Below are 21976 nucleotides of genomic sequence, written 5' to 3' on the forward strand. Positions count from 1 at the left end.
GGTGATAGAGGCCTGCAACTGCAACAAGGGACTCTTTCACTCTTCCCCCTGCCGCCCAAACCCTAACAACAGACGCATCAGACTATGGATGGGGGGCTCACATGGCAGGGCAGTACATTCAGTGCAAATGGAACCCAAAGCAAATACACCTGCATATCAAACAAAAAGAAATATTAGCTGTACAGAATGCTCTGACAGCCTTCAAAGGCCTTACTCTTCCAGGACAACTATTGGTAAAGACAGGCAACACAGTTATGTGGTACATAAACAAGCAGTGGGAGGGGGGCCCATTCCTACCCACTCTGCAGATTAGCCATGGCTCTCTGGAACACAGCCTTGAGCAGCCAAGTGCACCTGCAAGCTCAATTCCTGCCAGGCAAACTAAATTCACTGGCAGACGACTTAAGCAGAAATCTCATGGACCCACATGAGTGGAAACTGGAACCCAAAGTATTCAAGGTTTTTGAGGAACAGGTGGGGGACACCAGAGGTGGACCTTTTTGCTTCCCCTCAGAAATATCAGTTGAGCAAATTTTGCACCAGAACTCCCAACAGCCAAGCTTGGAAAGTGGATGCCCTGTCCTTCATGTGGGAAAACCTCTGTCTATGCTTTTCCTCCTCTGCCCCTCTTATCGAAGATTCTACTAAAGATCAAACAGGACAAGCCAAGGACAATCCTGATTGCACCAGACTGGCCACGCCACCACTGGTACCCTCTTTTGCATAGTCTGGCGGGACTGTCACCATGGCACCTGCCTCACACTCCTTCCCTGCAGTCCTAGCAGGAGGGCCAGATTCTGTACCCTCAGCTACAGACCCTGAACCTTGCAGCCTGGCTTATCCACTGACTTCTCCACCAGCAACTCTCAGTAAGCAGGTGCTGGATGTCATTCTTCAAGCAAGAGGCCTAGTACTAGAAAATCCTATTCAGAAAAGTGGAAAAGATACTGCTCCTGGAGCCAGTCTCAAGGAAAGGACACAACTGTGCCCAACTTACCACATATTCTAGAGTACTTAACAGAAATGCTCCACAAAGGCCTGTCTTTCTCTTCAATTAATATTCACGCCTCTGCCATCTCAGCTCATTATAATACTGAGCCACCCCTTTTCTCTCATCCTCTGGTCAAACAGTTCCTGGGGGGAGCCAAAAATTTGAGACCCCCCAGGAGAGCTCCCACTCCTGCCTGGGACCTTACCTTTGTATTGGAAAAGCTCACTCTTCCTCCCTTTGAACCTGCTGCCACTACAGAGCTAAAATTCCTCTCATGGAAGATAGCTTTACTTCTAACCATCACTTCAGCAAGAAGAGTGCCTGAATTGCAGGCCCGTATGGCTGGGGAACCCTTCATTATCTTCCATGCGGACAAGGTTTCCCTCAGGACCAACCCTTCATTTATGCCCAAGGTGGTATCTAGTGTGGCTTTAAACCAATCCATTCATTTACCAACTATTTTCCCTAATCCTCAGAATAAAGAGAAAAGGATCCTGCACTCTCTGGATGTGCTCAGACAGCTTAGGTTCTATCTAGACAGGGCTACGACTTTTAGAAAATCTGACCAGCTGCTAGTTAGCTTTGCTGCAGGAGCAGAGGTCAAGGCCATTTCAAAGAAAACCATTTCTAAATGGATAGCACACTGCATCAATTTCTGCTACAAACACCATGGGAAACCTACCCCGCAGGGGATCAGAACACATTCCACTAGGGCTACAGCAACCTCTACAGCATTTCTCAGGGGAGTCCCTTCTAGGGACATCCTGAAAGCTGCAACCTGGAGCTCTGTACACACTTTCACCAAGCACTACCACCTACCTATCTTCTCTACATCCAGAGCTGGATTTCCAAAAGCAGTCCTACAGGGCCTGATTGCCAGCCCTAATGCTTCTTAACTACATCCTCCCTACCTTAGCTTTGGGAATTAACCCAAATGTGATGACTGCAACAGTGAAACACGATGAACATAGTACAGTTGTGTACTTGCCATAAATGTAGATGTTCGAGTGTATTCACTGTTGCAGTCCAGGTTACCCTCCCTCCAGCCCCCTGATTTCTCTTTTCTTCTACTTACCTTTTGTTTGGCACCTCTTATATCATCTGTATTTGCTTTTTGCTTGGGGTGTTCCATACCATGTAATTGCTTCCCATTTTGGGGGCACCTGACGTCTGGGGCAAGAAAAAACTGGTGTAATGCATTGGCTGCATGTTTTATACCCCTTTTGAACTGACGTCATGGAAGAAGCGATAGCATTCAACGCAGAAATCTCAAAACTCTGGTATTCAGGCCGGCTGAGGGGTACCTGCAGGCAGATAACCCAAATGTGATGACTGCAACAGTGAATACACTCGAACATCTACATTTATGGTAAGTGTACACAACTGTACTTTCCTGTGCTGCTGCAGCCAAAGGGAAGCTCTCAGTCATTGGTTGTCACCTGCATATACTGTGCAGCCTGTAGATCAGGTGTGAGTGAGGCCGTGCCTTAATTTTGAAATGTGGGTGAAGGTCCACTTAAGAGATAGAGAGATGTTGCCTCTCTGTCATCTTACTGTGACTCTGTGTTTAGGTGTTATCGTCTTACACTGCGTAGATGCTAACATCATCTTGCTGCCTTGCCTTAGTCTATACAGCTGTCATTGTAGCAGTGATCTAGCTTGTGCATACACAGTACAAGACAGAGTAAATCCAAATACCATTGCTACTTGTGAGGCTCTGTGTTTTGCATTTAGAGACTGGCCACTTTTGGAACCAATGTTCACTCCCCCACATGTGGTTACTTGTACCTACATCATCTTTCTTGGGCACTAAGTAGTCTTTATCCGTTATATTTGCTGTGGTAGATGTTTTCACCTCCAGAGGCTGACATCTGTGCAGTTATGCTGCATGCCATCCTTCAGGACCACCGTATGTTGGTGATATGGCTCCAACATTGCTATGTTATTACAGTTCCACTCACTAGCAGTGTTGATGTTGTGGACCAGCATTTTTACAGATGGTGTCCCTTAGAGGCCAGTGAGCACCCCTCTTTCCAACAGTTGGAGCTTTGGGGGTCCTGAATGTCTGTAGCAGGATATCATTTTCCACTCTGCTGAAGTTGTCCAACCTCTGCAGTCTCCCACCATGGAAAACATGAGGACATCTATGGGAACAAGATACATGGCAGTACACGAGTCATTGCTGGTGACAGTAGGATACCACTTAAAACAGTGGGCTGCCACAGGTATACACAACAACACAATTTTAGACAGTGATAGGTACACAGTAGGGGCCTCTGATATGCTATGGAGATGGGGTATTCCAACGATACCCCCAGGGCAGTGGTAGAGACAGGCATTTTCATTTTTACTGCATGGATGGCTGTCATACAGAGGCCTACAGGGATATACAACTGAAGGATGAGCTTCACTGACAGCATGGATAGGAGAGGACTATGCAGCAACATGCGACAGTGGTTTCCTGTGGTATGATGTTGATGTTTATGCATGGAGGCCATTGCAGATGTCTTCACATTGTTAGCTCACAAGACATATGTATAGGACATGTAGGATAGTGTAGGGATAGGCAGTTTAGTGGGCTATCTTTCCTCATCTGCATTGCAGATATTTAGTATAGAATGTTTGAGCTATATGCAGACACAGGTTGCAGGAAATCATGGTAGGAGCTAACATTTACATAACACCAGAGATGTACCATGTAAAGCAGTACTGCATAACACTGAAACTGTTGAAGCTGCATAGGTGCTGTTGCTGCTCCTTTGGTGTGTGGCTTGGTGTCTAAAATGGTAGAACATGTGCCTAAGCCTAAAGTAAATAGAAGCTGGTAGGCATGACTTCAGATGACTCTCCATGTATCCATGTATGTCTGTGAAATACTGTATTTCACTGACGTGCACAGTTGACATAAGGCGTAACTCGGGTCCACAGCAAAGTTACCAGTACAAATATCATGAGCAAGGGCTGGTGCATACTGCCTGCATGTGTATGCATGATGCCTTTTACAGCCCCATTGGGGTGCACTGCGTATGATTTACAATTTACGTTCCCAGTGTGAATCACAGGACACCATCTTGTTTTACAGGGCAACTGTGATGATTGCTACCAATAGTAATGTTCCTCAGAAATGGTCTTCATGGTGTGCTAAGGACAGCATTATTATGCTCCATCTTTTGCATGTCCAATAAAGATGATGTCTGCTTTGACTTTATGATGGTTCATTTCAGAAGATGGATGCCTGGTTTGACCTGTTTGAGGTGCTTAGTGAGGGCACTGGCATCCCTAGTGCTGGTGCTGTTTTCCAAGTGTCATTTTAACATTTTTCCCACCGTCATTCAGCGTACTGTTTTTTTTGATAAAGGCTGGGCTACTGGACTGGACTGGAATGTCTCTGTGCTCTGCCTGCTGCTTGTCATGACACTCCGGTATATTGTAGAGTACTGTGTAGCTCCTTAGTTGTTAGACTTTGTGTACCATGTCAGGCTTCTGTTATTTGGCGTACACTTTTTTCCAAGCTTTGCTGTCATGTAATACTTGGAGTATAATTTTATGCGGATTCCCGTTTCTTGCTTACTATTATGTGTGTGTGTGTGTGTGGGGGGGGGGGGTGTAAAAGTTATTTTCTCCCTTATGTCTTTCAGCACAGGCATAGTGAGAAGCCAGTCAGTTTGGCTACCACAGAAGGCAGCTCTTACTTTGCAGTGCAATGTGGTCTGTTTGCATATTACTTGTTTTTTCTTTTAGTTGTCATTTGCATTACATGTTCAGTAATGTTAGTTTTCCTGTTGTGCCTCCCTCCTGCAGATCATGATTCTAGTGCTTTGCAAATGCATCAGCCTTTACTTTGTGGCTGTGGCAGGTGAGAGCGCTAGAAATGCCTTGCCAGAAGAGATCCAACCTCTCTCCCAAGTAGTTAGCCGAGGTTGACCAGCTGCTGCAGCCCAGCTGTCAGTGCAGCAGAGGATCTGGATAGCAGCTGAAAGGGCAATGACCCACTGGTCCACCATGTTCCTCCTATAGTGCAGTGCAGATAACCTCAACCAACAGCCATTGTCATTATGCCCCCAGCTGAGGGTGTGGCCCCTCTGTCTAACCACCCTATCCTATCTGCACCATCTTCTGTATCAACTTGATATCCATCTGGCTAGTTGGCAGTCAATACATTGCCCATAATCCACCATATCCACAGCCAAGTATGCCTCCATGCTCTAGAGCCCACCTTGTTCTACATTGTACACTCCTGTTTGTTCATCCTCTACTTGTCTCTGTTGAGTCCATGTCTTCCCATTCCAGAGCATGCATATCCACCAGTGTTAGTCTCTGCTGTTTTGTGGGTTTTTTTTTTTTGTAAGCCCCCACCGAATACCTTTTGCCACCTTTCCTCCAGCTCTTTGTCATGCTTCCCCTCATCACTTTTTTCTAAGAGCTTAGTACATACCTTATAAAAAGTATCCTCAGCCACCCCTGCACTTGCTTGTTCTTTATGCTTCCTTTCTGTGTTTCTCTTCTTGATATATTCCCCCCATTTTCTACTGTCTTGTACTATAATTTCATACTGTTTTCATGAAACCAGTAAGTGTTCAGGTCACTAGGCACCTGGCAGCAGGTGATCGCATTGTGGTACACGTTTGCAATATGTAGTCCTTGCAAACAGCTTGCTCCATCATGCTACTTGCAGCCTCACATATCATGAGATCCTTACTAACTAGTGCATGGCTGCTTCCTTGCTCCACAGTTTTCTGTCTCCCCCCTGCTCCTTTGGTTGTGTTGCACAGCTAGCTGTACAGGTATACAGATTGTTGCCTTTTGTATATTCATATCTACTTAGCACTGCAGTATATTATAATTAAGTGGCACAAGCCTTGTTTAGCAGCATATCACATTTCTATGAATCCTGACCATTGTATTTCAGGATGACAACTCCAAAAACTCTTCTTACTATTACACAGCAGAGTACATTTATGGCAACTCTGGGTGTAGAAGATGCTTATCTTTATATTCATATTCCAATGATTTATTTTTTTGTCAAGTCATGTATGTATTTAACATTTGTTGACCAGGAAACTTAAAGCTTATTTTCAGCAGAGGCCTGGGAGAAATGCTCCAGACACATGTCTTTGAAATGTGGGTGGAAACCAGTGTGCCCAGGGGAAACCCACATGAATGCAGGGAGGACATGAAGACTCAGCACAGAAGGCACCCCAGCTGAGAATTGAACCGCTGCACCACTGCGCCACCAGTGATACTTTTTCATTACAAATATCATAGGTTTCACATAGCTCAGTATTTCTAGTTTTTATCTCTGCTCTCCACAGCCTTTGCGTGCTTTTCAAATGTTTAACTTCAGTCTTTGCAAACTTGAGGAAACAAAGTGGCTAGAAATCATACTCATGTTCCGCTTTTTGAATGATTAGTAGTGCAAATTCAAGAGAACTGTTGGTTCGGTGTATATAATGGTTTAATTTCTGGTCATGGGGATAACAGTAAATTGCAAAACGTCTGCTGTGATCCCTCAGCATCAGTAAACATTTAGAGGGACTCGCAAGTTAAGTTTTCCAATAGAAGACATACAAATTGAGATTCAGATAGTATTTACAGACCTGCTTAATCTCAACAGGTCACAGGCAGATAATTTCTGAAAGCTTTGGATTACGTGCCGTCTTGTTTCCTTTTTGTACATTGTACCATTGTCCACATGATGGGTTCACATTGGCATCTGAAAAATCTTAAGGGACCAATCCATTGATTATTTAGAAGTGTTTATTTCAGTCTGGGATTATATAGAAAATCTAGCCATAAGAATGGCATATTTTTCCCATCTGAGATTCTGTTTTTACAACAGACTGAATGGATTATGCTTGGGAGACCATTTCAGTGACTTGTCAGTGCAGGACATTCGGACTACTCAAGGTAATTCTCTTCATGTCCTAATCCTACATTTATGCCTAAGGTAGTATCAGCAGTATGTTTTCACCATTCAAGGCAACGAACAGATTTTTTGCCAGCTGCCCAAATGATGGGGGACATCTCTTGCATTAATAGGTATGCATAGGGAGCTCAGGTACTGCAGAAAACAAAAAGAGAATAAGAAAGACTGTTGAGCTGTTTGTTTCCTTCAAGGAGAGGTTTTGAAGCCAATAATTATTGGTTTGCCCACTGCATTGCCTTACAAGGCACAGTTAGGGCACATTCTACAAGGGCAGTAACAACTTCAGAAGTATATTTCAAATTTTCTTTTGCACAACTTATTTTAAAAACACACTACACCTTCCGTAAATACTAAACGTTAGATTGCAGACAGGCTTTGTCAGTGCTGTGCGCTACAGGGGATTCTGTACCTGGGTATATCAGTACTGTTTGAGATGCTATCCTGATGTTATATAATTTAGTATTATAGTGACCTTCCTCGATGAAGATAATAAGAGTATGGCTAAGATATTTACTGTTACAGTAGACCTTCAAGGATTGCTTATAGTTATTGGGAATTTCCTTTTAATTTTACAGTACTGATTTTTGTTTAACCTCCTAAAAGGTATGTTTTAAGTGCTATTAATTATTTAGATTTACAGAAAGTCAAAGTCCCAATCTCCTTAGTGGGGTTTTTTTTGTCTCAAAGAACTGTGAAAAAATGCCCATTAATGCTGTCCCTATGGGGCTGCTTTTTGCATTGACCAAGGTTCTATGGAATTCAAACACAGGGCCGGTATAAGCCTACACATTTATGTGAAACTGCTGTCTGAAAAAATGAAGGAGAAGAGATGTTAAGTGGGTAAAACTGTAATGCTGCAGTTTACACGAGTACTCATCAGAGATCTACTCTTATGATTTCCCCTTTGCGTACAGTTTTTTTTAAATATGGAAGTATTTGTAAATCTATGAACTTTTCAAATTTTTTCTTACAGGGAAGGCCAAAAATGCTTCGACAGTCCTCCTGTTCATATGTGTTCGAGTGGGCAACCCCGGTGGTGTGCTCAGATTTAGAGAGTACCTCTGGCTGCTCTTTGACAGATGAACAACTTCATTACACTTTCAATTTATCAGCTCTGACTGGTGGCCAGTATCAGGTATGTCAGTCTTTATTATTTGCTGTCTGCCTTTGGAGTATTCCAGAGACTTGCTTTTTGGGCTGTATATCAGCCTTGTTTTTCATTGCAGAGTCATTGTAGCTAGTTTGTGTGAATGACTGCTGTTTATATTTGTACTTAGCCAAAGCAAAGTAGAAGAAATGGATTTTTCAACTGCCAGTGCTTGTTAACTCCGAAAGAAAGTTTTTGATGACTTTGCCTGTCGGTAATGTCACATTGAATGATTTACAATTTAGGTATACTTGGGTGGTCTGCATTAAACTGATGATATCGTTTTGTGTTTAATGCAGAATCATTTGCATGTTTAGCCACTGCTGCTGTGTGTGTGTGATAGTGTTACAGGACACACCTCTTAATGTTTCTGTCTTGAGGTATTAAACGTTATTTTGTACAGTATGTGCAGAGACTGTTAGACTAATGGGCATTGTCTGTAGCATGTACTTTTTTTTTCTCTTCCTGCAATGGCATTCCTGCTAGCCATCTGTGATTCCTTCTAACGATGACCCCCCCCCCCCCATTCTGTTTCACAACATGAGAGTGGAGGGTCATAGAAGTTATCGTTCGTATAATATCTCTGGGCACATTTACTTATTAAGTTCCATAATTAAGTCTGTTGTTGTAGAAGGATAAAGCTCTGAATATGCCCCAGGCAATCAAATTTCATTCAGTTTGTTGAGATCTGTTGGAGCTAATGTAGGGAGGATGGTCATGCACATCCTTGGTAGGATGGAGGGGTGGGGTTTAGAGCAGGTTGTCATAATCTGTTAAATGAAGGCTGGTAGAAGTGACCTGGGGGAAGGGCATGCTTTTGATTCAGCAAGCTGTTGTCAGGAGATGTCTGTCCAGAGAGATGCACAAGAGCATGAAGTTGCATGGAGATGGTGTAGTGACCTCTGTGGTGATGTGGGCTGCTCTTTCCCCTGGTGTGGAGGTGTGAGATCAGGGTTATATCATCAAAACCCCCTTATGGATATCTGTATGATGGTTCCTGCAGCTGTCACCCAGGATGAGTGAATGGACCAGACTAAGTAAGGGAGGGCTGATGATTGTCAGGCAATGACTGAAAAAGTATAAAGAAAAAAGTTCAGTAACATGTTCTGCTGTGATGTCCCAGCACCATTAATGAAGAAGCCTCCCTTTGGTTTTGTGGTGGAGACATAGTGCTCTCACCCTCACCTGTGTTTTACAACTAATTCTCCATGAGGTGAATCCCCCCAGATACATTCTAACTTTTGAAAATCAAATTTCAGTCCTCACCTATAAATAATATTCCCTGCAGAAAGCTGATTGTTTCTCCCAGAATTTTCTTAAGCTCCATTGTAGCAGTTTTAGGTGGAATATAAATACATGCCAAAGTAATCCTCCTCCTTTGCCAGTAGCTCTTTAGTATTACATATCTACCATTATTATCCTTTTTCCCTTCTATCACTATTGGAGCTCATCTAGTAATTAATATAATTACTCCCCTTTTCCTTTTTTCCAGATATTCCTTTGAATAACCATTCTGAAAGTCTTTCTTTATTAAATTTGCATGCTTTGTTCTTTCCAAACGTGTCTCATGTAGCACAGCTGCTTGCATTCTGCATTTCTTAATATAGTTTGCTACTCTTTCCTTTTTGTATATACCTGGGAGACCACTCATGTTCAAAGATGATATGGAAAGTGTTTCCATTATGATAAGATGTTTATTCCTACCTGATGTCCTTCAAGGATGCATCTGCAGTCCTTACAAATGGGTTGTCCTGTCATCAGGCAGCCCTTCGGTCGGCCGGATTCCAAAGTCTGGGTCTGGCTTCGGCTGGTGTCGCACTTCACCCGACGTCATAGCTGCAGTTGTTTGGGTATAAAGGCATCAGCCGACGCCATTTTCCTCAGTCTTTCTTGCCGCGTGGCGCCCAAAGCAGAAGCTGTTCGCAAGTGCCGGTCGGTCAGAACCAGAGATTACTACTACAAAGTACCGAAGACTTCTAAAAAGCTAAGTACCCCGTTGGGGACTCTTTCTTGCCTCAGCCGATGTCAGAAAAAGTGAATAACTGTTTAACTTGTGGCAAACAAATACCTCATAAAGATTTCCACTCTTACTGTTTACCTTGTTTAGGCCCAGACCACGACGTAGCAGCTTGTCTAGACTGTGCTTCTTTCAACCGTCGGACGCTTAGACGTCGGTCGGAATTTGCTGAAGAGTTTTTCGGCTCCGATTTTGCTTACATTATGCCGTCGGATACTCCGACTACGCAAATTTCTAAAAAACGCAAGGAAAAGGACCGACACTCGCGGTCCGTGGTTTCGGCCGAAACCGCGGTTAAGCCAACTGCGAGTGTCTCGGTTTCGGCGGAAACCGAGTCCACGGTTCTTCCTTCGGCCAAAAACTTGCCTCTTACCGAGGCCTTATCTAGTTTGCCTGAATCTGCTACTGAAATCCCTCCTGCTCTTGCAGGTTCACAGGATTTAGCTGACACTATCCCTTTGGATATATCCACCCCTGCACGTGGAGCTGCTAGGCCACCTGCATCCAGGTCGATTAAGGCCTTTGCCAGGACTAAAGCAGCAAAAACTACCAAAACTGTGCCTGCTAAGACCCCCTCTCACAGGCCTAGCTCTAGTTCACAAATGCTTAGTCTAGCAGAGGATCTCATTTCTTTGATCCGGGGATCCCAACCTCATCCAGACAGGGCCTCTCACCCACCTCCAGAGAAGAGGACTAGAGTAGAGCCCCCTGAGCCAGTTTCTTCAGATGACTCCTCTGATGAATCAGATAATTCAAACCCTCCAGAGGGCCCTTTTTCTCCTTATGAGGACTCTGATGCAGAAGAGTCCATTCCTTCTGCCTCTCCGCCTGAGGAATTTTCTTTTGGGGAAACCTTGCATGCTATGAGGGAACAATTTCAATGGCAGGGCCAGGATTTCTCAGACTCTAGGAAAAGGCTTAGAACCTTTTTGCATTTGCCACAGCATAGGCCTTTAGCCATTCCTCCAGTACTTACTGTTGTGGATGATGCATTTAATGATGCTTGTACTGCTCCTGATTCTCTACCTCCGGCCCCTGCTAAGCCCGATAGGTACTACAGGGTTACGGACACACATTATCATTTGTATAAGGCCCCTTTTGCAGATCCCGAAACTATCTCCCAGGGACCCAAGGCTGTAGCAGCTACCTCTGCCAAAAACCCCCTCCCCTCTGAAAGGGAATCTAGGGCCTTAGAGAGATGGGGTAAAAAAGTTTTCACTTCTGCTACTCTTTCAGCTAGGGCCTTGAACTGCCAATTCCACATGATTCAGTATCAGGAATTTATGTTAGACCAGTTAACTAAAAAACTAACCTCTGATGAACCATTAGATAAAAAATCTGTACAGGAAATGGTACATAACATTCAGCAGGTCAGTAATCATTCCTTAAAATGCGGCTATGGCTTCCTTTAGATCAGCCATGACTGGCACAGTGATCAGAAGACATGCGTGGTTAAAAGAACAGTCCTTACCAGACCATGTTAAATCAAAGCTCCTAGATGCTCCCATGGATAAGCTCAATTTGTTTGGCTCCCCTGCACAGCAGGTGCTGAAAAAGGTGGAAGACAAAGCAAAATCTGTCCAGACAGTCAAGGATTTCTTGCAGGTCCAGCCTCCTAGGTTTAGCAGGAACTGGCCTTCCAAGAATTGGTCCTTTCCAGACACCTCCAGAGCTCCGAGAGGCAGGAATAGGCGCTGAAGAGGCAGGGGTCAAACCAGAGGTGCCTACAGGGGACGTCAGTGGCAAAATAACAACCAGCGAGATGCAGCCACAGATCCAGCCACCACCACTTCCACAGGACAATCACAGTGACTTGGCTCTGGCACCGCCTACCAGGGAACAACTGGAAGCACCCTTAGGCGGGAAGCTAGCCTTATTTTCAGTAAACTGGCATTACATCACAGGAGACAAATGGATTTTACAGACAATAGACCAAGGTTACAGGTTTCACTTCCATACTCTACCAAGGAAGAGAGGAATGCCAAACCTACCTCCAAATAAGAGGACAGAAGCTCTAGAACAAATAACTCACTTACTAAGGATGAGAGCTGTGGAAAGGGTACCATCTATGGAACAAGGGCAAGGATTTTACTCCAGACTCTTCCTGGTTCCAAGAAAAGAAAACCAATGGAGACCTATTCTCGACCTGTCCGCTTTAAACACATACCTCATTGTACCAAAATTCAAAATGCTGACCCTACAGCAGCTTCTTCCCATGCTGGGCAAGGAGTCTTGGCTGGTAACTCTAGATCTCAAGGAGGCATACCTGCACGTCCCTATACGACCAAATTGCAGAAGATACCTCAGATTTCTTGCAGGATCAGAGCATTATCAATTCTCAGCATTGCCCTTTGGCTTATCTACTGCACCCAGAGTATTCACGAAATGCCTGGCATCAGTAATTGCTCATTGCAGGCTTCAGGGAATTCAAATTTACCCTTACCTGGACGACTGCCTGCTGCAAGCGGACAACAAAAACAAATTAACAAAAGATTTGGAAAGGGTCATTCATCTACTACAAGCCCTGGGATACACAGTCAATATAAAAAAGTCAAGGCTGATACCATCCCAAAGGATAACCTTCTTGGGTGCAGATCTGGACACATCAAAACAAATGGCATTCCTGACAGTAGAAAAACAGGAGCAACTCCCTCTCTACTTCATGGCATTAACAAAGCAGAACCAGCTAACAGCAAGAAAAGTCCTGCAAGCCCTCGGTTACATGGCATCCTGCATAATATTGGTTCCACATGCCAGACTACATATGAGAAAGTTACAGTGGTACCTAAGGAATTTATGGTCTCAGCACAAGCACAGCCTAGAAACCCAAATTCCAATAATTCCATGCCTGAAGCAAGAATTCCAATGGTGGGCTCAGGCCTGTCAATTAAACAAGGGACTGCCCTTCCACAACACTCAGCCAAGCCAGGCCATCACAACAGACGCCTCAGACCTCGGTTGGGGCACACATGCTGGACAAGTGCATACAAGGCTTATGGACTCAAGACCAGCTGCACCTACACATAAATCAAAAGGAAATGCTGGCAGTAAAACTGGCAATTCAGGCATTCAGACCATTTCTTCAACAGGGCCAACTGCTGATAAGGACGGACAACACCACAGTTATGTGGTACATCAACAAACAGGGAGGCACGCATTCATACCCTCTATGCCGGATGGCAATGGACCTCTGGAATGTGGCCCTGAGCTCCAACATTCAGTTACAAGCAATTTTTGTGCCAGGAAAAGAAAATATACTAGCAGACATCCTAAGCAGAACTACCACGGATGCTCACGAATGGATGCTGCATCCGGACATCTTCAAAACCATTACAGGGAAATGGGGACTACCAGAAATAGACTTATTTGCATCCCCACACAACCACCAACTGAAAAAATTCTGCACAAGGACGTACCACCCACTTGCTTGGAAAGTGGACTCCCTATCCTTCAGTTGGAAAAACCTGACAGCATATGCATTCCCACCTCTTCCTTTGATGCACAAGGTGCTATTGAAGATCAAAGAAGACCGACCAAGGATCATCCTGATAGCTCCAGACTGGCCAAGGCAACATTGGTACCCATTACTGAGGAGTATGTCTCGGGAACAAATATGGCCTCTGCCCCTAGTTCCCCTGCTGTTAACACAGAACAACTTCAAAACCCTGCATCCAAACCTGAAAACACTGCAGCTGGCTGCCTGGAGCATTGCATAAGACCAAATAACCCAGATTTATCCCAAAGGGTTAAAGACATTATCTTGGAGGCTCGCAGACCCTCAACAAGAAAAAATTATTCAGCAAAATGGAAAAGATATCTCATTTGGAGTACTGCAAAAGGAGAAAATGTGTCACTGGTAAACATAGCTAACGTCCTGGAATACTTGGCAGAGCTCTTCCACAACGGCCTGTCTTATTCTTCCATTAAGATTCATGCATCAGCTATTTCAGCGGAATACAACTTGGATCCTCCAGTCTTCTCACATCCTCTGCTCAGGCAGTTTCTGAGAGGAATTAAAAACGTAAAACCACCTAGGAAGCCACCATTGCCAGCATGGGACTTGAACTTTGTGCTAGAAAAATTGACACTCCCTCCTTTCGAACCAGCAGCAACAGCAGAATTACAGTACTTATCATGGAAAACTGCTTTCCTGCTTGCAATCACTTCAGCAAGAAGGGTATCCGAGCTACAGGCTTTAATGGCAGTACAGCCCTTCCTGATCTTCCATCAAGATAGAGTGTCCATGAGAACTAATCCTACTTTTATGCCAAAGGTGGTCTCCAGGGTATCTTTAAATCAAGCTATCCACCTACCTACATTCTTCCCCAACCCACAGAACAGGGGAGAAAGACTGTTGCATACCTTGGATGTACATAGACAATTATGTTACTACCTGGACAGGACCAAGAGCAATAGAAAAACTGACCAGCTACTGGTAGCATATGCAGCAGGAATGGAAGGAAAAGCAATTTCAAAACAGACAATCTCTAAGTGGATAGGAAATTGCATTAGATTTTGTTATTCCTACCATGGAAAGAAAACTCCAGAAAACATCAGGCCTCACTCTACAAGGGCTACAGCCACTACCACAGCTTTTTTACGAGGAGTGGCTACCAAAGACATTTTAGAGGCTGCTACTTGGAGCTCCGTGCATACATTTGCCAAGCATTATAATTTGCCTTTATACTCCAGATCCCGAGCAGGTTTTGCCACTGCTGTTTTGCAAGGGATCTTAACTACACCATAATCTTATTTCTCCTCCTCCCCAGTTTGGCTATGGTATTCTACCCATTTGTAAGGACTGCAGATGCATCCTTGAAGGACATAGTACAGTTTTGTACCTACCATAAATGTAGATGTCCGATAGGCATGCATCTGCAGTCAGGATTACCCACCCTCCTTCCCCTCTGTGGTACTCCTAGGGTATTTGCCCATCTTGTAGCTAGCTGGGGGAATCTATTATGGTGTATTTGTTTGTATATATGTACATACATGTATATTTTTTGTTTGCTCTCTACTATTTGGAACCATTTGCATTTATCCAAATTTAGCCTACCTAGAGGGCACCTGGCATCTGGGGCAAGAAACACTGAGGAAAATGTCGTTGACTGATGCCTTTATACCCGAACAACTGCAGCTATGACGTCGGGTGAAGTGCGACACCAGCCGAGGCCAGACCCAGACTTTGGAATCCGGACGACCGAAGGGCTGCCTGACGACAGGACAACCCATTTGTAAGGACTGCAGATGCATGCCTATCGGACATCTACATTTATGGTAGGTACAAAACTGTACTTTATGTATAACAGCTTTTTTTTAAAGTCTAGTTTTAACTTTTTTGTTACATGCATGCACTAAGATTTGGCAGGTTGATCTTTTCTACACTTTATTGCTTGTAGCTAGCTGGGGGAATCTATTATGGTATATTTGTTTGTATATATGACCTAATCACAGTACTATGACTGCCCTCCTCTCCTTCCTTCAAACTATTAACAAAGCACGTGACTCTGGCCAAATTGTTTCTACCATACCACTTGACCTCTCTAAGGCCTTTGACACTATCTCTCATAACCTGCTACTAACCAAACTCTCAGGACTTAACCTATCTCCCTCCTCATTGAACTGGTTCTCCAACTACTTATCTAACAGATATCAAGCAGTAATATGGAAAAAAGCCACTTCATCATTTCTAAATACCCCTACTGGGGTACCCCAAGGGTCCATACTGGGTCCCCTTCTCTTTAACATATTTATAAATGATTTCCACAGCTCCATTCCTTTCTCAGACATCATCCAATACGCAGATGATTCCACTATTATATGCTCGGCCTCTTCTATCCCCTCACTCCAAAAACTGACCCAAGAAGCTTTCACAACCACTGAGCAGTGGATGAAAAGAAATCATCTTGCTCTAAATGCCTCTAAAACCAAATTAATGCTATTCTCCCCCTCTAAAACTGTCTCCTTCAACACAAACATTTTCACTATCACTAGTCAAAATAATTCACCTCTGGAACTAGTGTCAGAGACCAAGCTACTGGGGGTCCAAATTGATAACCAACTCAAATTTAATTCTCACCTACAGCTAAATATCAAAAAAACCCACCAAAAACTTGGTATGCTGTACCAGCAAAATAAATACCTCACACCTGCTGCCAAAATCACTCTCTCTACTTCATTTCTTATCCCCTCCCTTCACTATGGAGCCCCACTCCTAACTAATCTACAGTCCTTCCTAAAAACCCAACTTTCCTCTTGCTATAATAAAATCGCCAAGTTTGCTACCAACCACAAGTCCTCCTCACACCACTGTTCCTCTCTCCATATACTAAAATGGCTAGAGCTTCCTAACTATCTCTCATACACTCAACTAACTCTTGCTCACAAACTCATTTTCAACTCCTCTCTCTGTCCCTCCCTCTCATCAGCTTTCAAAATGCACCTTCCTGATAGAATATTGAGGTCCAACAATCAAAATCTATTAGAAATCTATAAACCCACTCGTCCCCAGGGAAAAATCTTCTATCCTTTGTCCTTGCCCGCCTTTGGAACTCTCTACCATCATCCATCCGCACCACCCCAACCACTTCATTTTTAAAAGATCTCTTCATTCCCACCTAGTATCCAAGTGGGAATGCTCTTGCTCCCATCCCTCATAGCTAATTTACTTGCAATTGCCATCTTCCTTCTTCACCTTGATTCCTCTTGCATCTTACCTGATTATTTACTCATAACTAATATACACTATCATTTCACTTTATAGGGAAAACTGCACTAGCCCTCACCTCAAAATACTTACTTCATAAATTTCTGTTATTTCTCAGAAACTTGTTTCAGTATTTTGAATATGGTATAAACTCAAAATTTTCATGCATTATTCTTTACAATCTATAATCTATTAATTTTATCTAAACTTCTGTCATAGTTATTTCTTCTGTGTTTATTTGAAATTGTTTGCTGGTGTCAAAATACTTTGGATTATTATATAATTTATAATGTGTTATAGTTTTTTGTATAACTAGTATGAATCACGTTTTGTAACATACTTAGTTCTGGAGCTTTTCTCCCCAGGACTCCATTGAAAACGGGTTATTTGACCCAATGGACTATCCTGGTAAACCAACTGCAAATAAAAAAAAATCTGTTTGAACTTATGTCACCTATCACAAAACTTTTTGTTTTAATGAAAACTCTCAAAAAACACACATGAGAACACCCCCATAACCTAATAACTTGTACATCTTCAAATAATGAAGTTTAACCCTCCTAATAGGAGCAATTGTCTCAGGTTGACAGCTATATCACAGACTTTGATTGACCCATAATGAAGGTTATGCATGCTAAGACACATAGTACAGTCTGTGCTTCTACTTACACCAAGTGCTGTTTTTTTCTTATCTTTATTCCTCTCCTAGATGTCGAAAACAACTTGAATGTTTTCAGAAAATCTTTTTGCCATTAAAAAATGTATTCTGTTTTTATTGCCGCTTACCAGTTTTTCTCCATAGAAACACAAGAACCGGATACATGGTTGCCTTCAGCTACAAGCTTCTCATGTTGCATTTTGAACATTTAGTTGATAAAGGAAAACTTTTCATTACATTGTGTTCTTTTTCTTACTTGTTTCCCCTTAAAACTTGTTATTAGAACAAGCCAAGGGCCTTAATCCAGTCATTCCCCCTATGCAAAAGTAAGAAAAAACAATTTTACTTGTATCATGCTCTGTATACTTTCACAATCCGTCCTTCACCTCAGCAGTCTAAGACTAAAGCCTGTTATCTTAAACTTGCTTTTGTCCAGGATTTCTGAACTCTTTAGGGTGCAGTGCCTACATTTCTTAAAACTAAACAAGAAGAAAAGAAGAAGACAAAAAGGGCCACTTGTATACTGTAGTATCCCTTTAACATGGAGTAACTAAGAATGCGTTAGTATATAACATGCAATATATGTCATGTTCTTAACAGCTTGTAGATGTGATGGATAACTAGAAATGTGACTGATGTTCATCGTGCTATGCTGCTGCAGTCATCACACTTGGGTTATCTGCCGTCAGGCGGTCCCGCAGTCGGCCTGAATTCCAAAGCCTTGGTCCAGCGTCGGTTGTCATCGCTTCTTCCCTGACGTCAGTGCGGCAGGGGTATAAAAGAGGCAGCCGATGCCATTTTCTTCAGTCTTTCTTGCCGCGCGGTGCCCAAAGCAGAAGCAGTTCGCAAGTGCCGGTCGGCCAGCTCCTGAGATTTTTGAACAGAATTTCAGCTGAAGTCTTCTATAAAGCTAAGTACCCCATTGGGGAAACTTTTCTTGCCTCAGACCGATGTCAGACAAAGTTAATAATTGTATTTCTTGTGGGAAGCAAATACCTCATAAGGATTTTCATTCTTATTGTATTCCTTGCCTAGGCCCAGACCAGGATGTATCTGGTTGTCGGTTTTGCGCTAGGTTCAATAAACGCACTATTAAGCATCGGGCTGATACCGCCAGACATTATTTTGGCAGAAAATTCAACTACATTATGTCGTTGGAACCTCCAACTACCGCTATGTTTAAAAAACGCAAGGACAAAGACCGGCAGCCTAGACCTAGACCAGAAACCGAGGTCTCGGTTAGGCCTGCCGCCGGATCTTCGGTACTCAGTGAGGTACCTACGCAGCCCCTGACTACTGCAGATTTAGAAAATGCAACTACCGCTCAGTCAGAATCTACCGGGCCACTGGAGCCGGTTCCTCCTCAACTCGCGGACGCCAGCCCTGGCGGCGATCTGGAGACTATGGACAGGCCTTCGGTTTCAGAAGGCGTTTTTAAACCAACGACTCTTTCCGTTAAGTCATATGCTAAGCTTCCAAAGGTTAAGAAACCGAGTCCAGAGACTCCCATACAGGCCCCTATGCCTAAAAAACAAATGCTCAAAATGGCGGAGGACCTGGTTACCCTTATCAGAGGTTCCCAGCCCCCCCCCCCCCCCTGGCAAAAGGCCTAGACTGGAGGAAGATTTACCTCCTTTTGACCAGGAATCCATTTCCTCAGCAGACTCTGAAGAACAGGATTACCCCTTCCCTCTCTATGAAGACTCAGATGCTGAGGAGTCTATTCCCCCCCCTGAAGACTTCTCTTTTGGGGAAACCATGCACACCATGAGAGAGCATTTCCCCTGGGAAGGACAAGATTACTCTGACTCCAAAAAAAGACTCAGTGAGTTTCTTCTTTTGCCACAGCACAGACCCCGAGCCATTCCACCTGTTTTGGACATTCTGGATGATGTCTACACTGAATCCAGTCTAAATCCAGATTCCTTACCTCCAGCACCACCTAAACCTGACAGATACTATCGAGTCCCTGACTCTCACAAGTTTTTATATAAAAGCCCTGCTGCAGACCCAGAAACCATTTCCCAGGGTCCCAAAGGGGTTAAGGCCTCTACTGCTAAGAATCCACTACATGCTGAAAGAGATTCCAGGGCATTAGAAAGATGGGGGGAAAAGTGTATACCTCTGCCACTTTGGCCATGAGGGCATTAAACTGCCAATTCCACATGATTAAATACCAGCAGTACTTGCTTAATCAGTTAAAACAGAAAATGATCCCTCAAACAGATCAGCTAGATTTTAAAGGGATGCAAGATTTGTTGCATGCAGCAGAACAAGTGGGAAAACATACCTTGCAGTGTGGTTTTGATTCTTTGGAGGCCTCATGTAGAGCAGCAGTCACAGGGTCTGTAATACGTAGACATGCTTGGCTAAAAGAGCAGACCTTACCAGAACATGTCAAAGCAAAGTTACTGGATGCTCCACTGCAAAAGGATGCGTTATTTGGTGTCAAAGCAGAGGAAGTTTTAAAGAAGATGGAAGAAAAGGCAAAATCAATGCAAACAATTAAAGATTTTTTACAGGTACAACCTCCTCGCTTCAGCAGAAACTGGCCATCAAAAAACTGGTCCTTTCCTGCTTCAGACAGACCCCAAAGGGGAAGGTACAGACACCCTAGGGGCAGAGGCCAGGCACAGGGTACTTTCAGGCCTAGACAATGGCAAACAACAACTCAAAGAGGGGGAGGCGACAGATCTCAACCTTTCAGAAAACAAACTCAATGACTTTCCTCTTCGCCTGCCAAGCATAATTGCCCAGGCAGCACCTCTAGGAGGAAAACTGGCTCTTTTCCCACAAAACTGGCACATCATAACAAAGGACAAATGGGTTCTGGATATTATTACCTGAGGCTACAGATTTAATTTTCACACTTTACCACGGATGAGAGGCATGCCAAATCTGCCAACAAACCAATGGGCAGAGGCACAAAAACAAATTTCAGCTCTCATGAACATGAAAGCAATTCAAAAGGTACCTGCAAAAGAGCAAGGTCAAGGATTTTACTCAAGACTATTTCTAGTACCAAGAAAGGACAAAGCCTGGAGACGCATCTTAGACCTTTCAATTCTAAACACTTACCTGGACATTCCCAAATTCAAAATGCTCACACTACAGCAGCTTCTTCCCATGCTGGGCAAGGAGTCTTGGCTGGTAACGTTGGACCTCCAAGAGGCATACCTGCATGTCCCTATCAGACAAGATTGCAGAAGATACCTCAGATTTTTGGCAAGCACAACGCATTATCAATTCTCTGCATTGCCCTTTGGCTTATCTACTGTGCCCAGAGTATTCACAAAATGCCTGGCATCAGTAATTGCATACTGCAGATAGCGAGGAATACAAATTTATCCATATCTGGATGACTGCCTGATCCAAGCGGACAGCAGAGACATCCTACTACAGCATCTGGCATTTGTGACAAAGTTGCTAAGATGCCTAGGATACACAGTAAACAAAAAGAAGTCAAAACTAATACCCTCACAAGAAATCATTTTCCTGGGTGGCCAGCTTGAATACAATGACCCAGATGGCTTACCTCACGCCAGACAAGCAAAAACAACTGGCTCAGTACTTGAAAAACATGGCAACTTCTACCCAGCTCACTGCAAGGAAATTCCTGCAGGCATTGGGATACATGGCATCCTGCATTCAACTAATTGCATATGCAAGGCTACATATGAGAAAACTACAATGGTACCTAAAAAGTGTATGGTCCCAGCACAGACACAGCCTCAAAGCAACTATAACTCTCATTCCCTGCCTTCAAAAAGAGTTTCTATGGTGGGCTCAAGCATGCCAAGCCAACAAGGGCCTTCCTTTTGTCTCACCTCCACCAAACCAAACCTTGACAACAGATTCATCAGACTACGCCTGGGGTGCACACATGGCTAGACAATGCATACAGGGCAAATGGTCTGCAAACCAAAGGCAGCTACACATCAGTCAAAAGGAGATGCTAGCTGTAAAAAATGCATTAACAGCCTTCAAGGACGTTTTGCATCCAGGACGACTTCTAATAAGGATGGACAACGCCACAGTTATGTGGTACATAAACAAACAAGGAGGGACGCACTCCTACGCACTATGCAGACAGGCAATGGACTTGTGGAACACAGCATTAACTTACCAAGTACAACTGCAAGCACAATTCCTGCCAGGAAAAGAAAACATTTTGGCAGACAAATTAAGCAGAAATTTGACAGACCCTCACGAGTGGAGACTACACCCACAAGTATTCTCAATGATAACTCAAAGGTGGGGACTGCCAGACATAGATCTGTTTGCCTCAACCAACAACTGCCAGCTACAAAACTTTTGCACAAGGACTTACCATCCCCTGGCCTGGAAAGTGGATGCCCTATCATTCAGTTGGACAGCATTGTCAGTCTATGCCTTCCCACCTCTACTCTCCCAGGTATTACTGAAAACCAGATCGGAGAGACCACAGATGATCCTCATTGCCCCGGACTGGCCACGTCAACACTGGTACCCAATACTACGAAACTTGTCTCACAGCCCTCCATGGATCTTA

The 21976-nt window shown here is 43.7% G+C and overlaps 1 protein-coding gene across 1 annotated transcript in view; it reads left to right on the forward strand.

The window, feature by feature from the left end:
• Positions 1-21976, forward strand: part of IGF2R (insulin like growth factor 2 receptor) — a 2372344-nt gene that overhangs the window by 2075337 nt on the left and 275031 nt on the right. Inside the window, exon 36 of the mRNA XM_044074918.1 lies at positions 7891-8052. Within this exon, the coding sequence (XP_043930853.1) occupies positions 7891-8052 (162 nt within the window). The remainder of the gene's footprint in view (positions 1-7890; positions 8053-21976) is intronic.

The sequence above is a fragment of the Protopterus annectens genome, chromosome 1.part0, assembly GCF_019279795.1.
Source record: "Protopterus annectens isolate FY-2018-M chromosome 1.part0, PAN1.0, whole genome shotgun sequence".
NCBI lineage: Eukaryota > Metazoa > Chordata > Ceratodontiformes > Protopteridae > Protopterus > Protopterus annectens.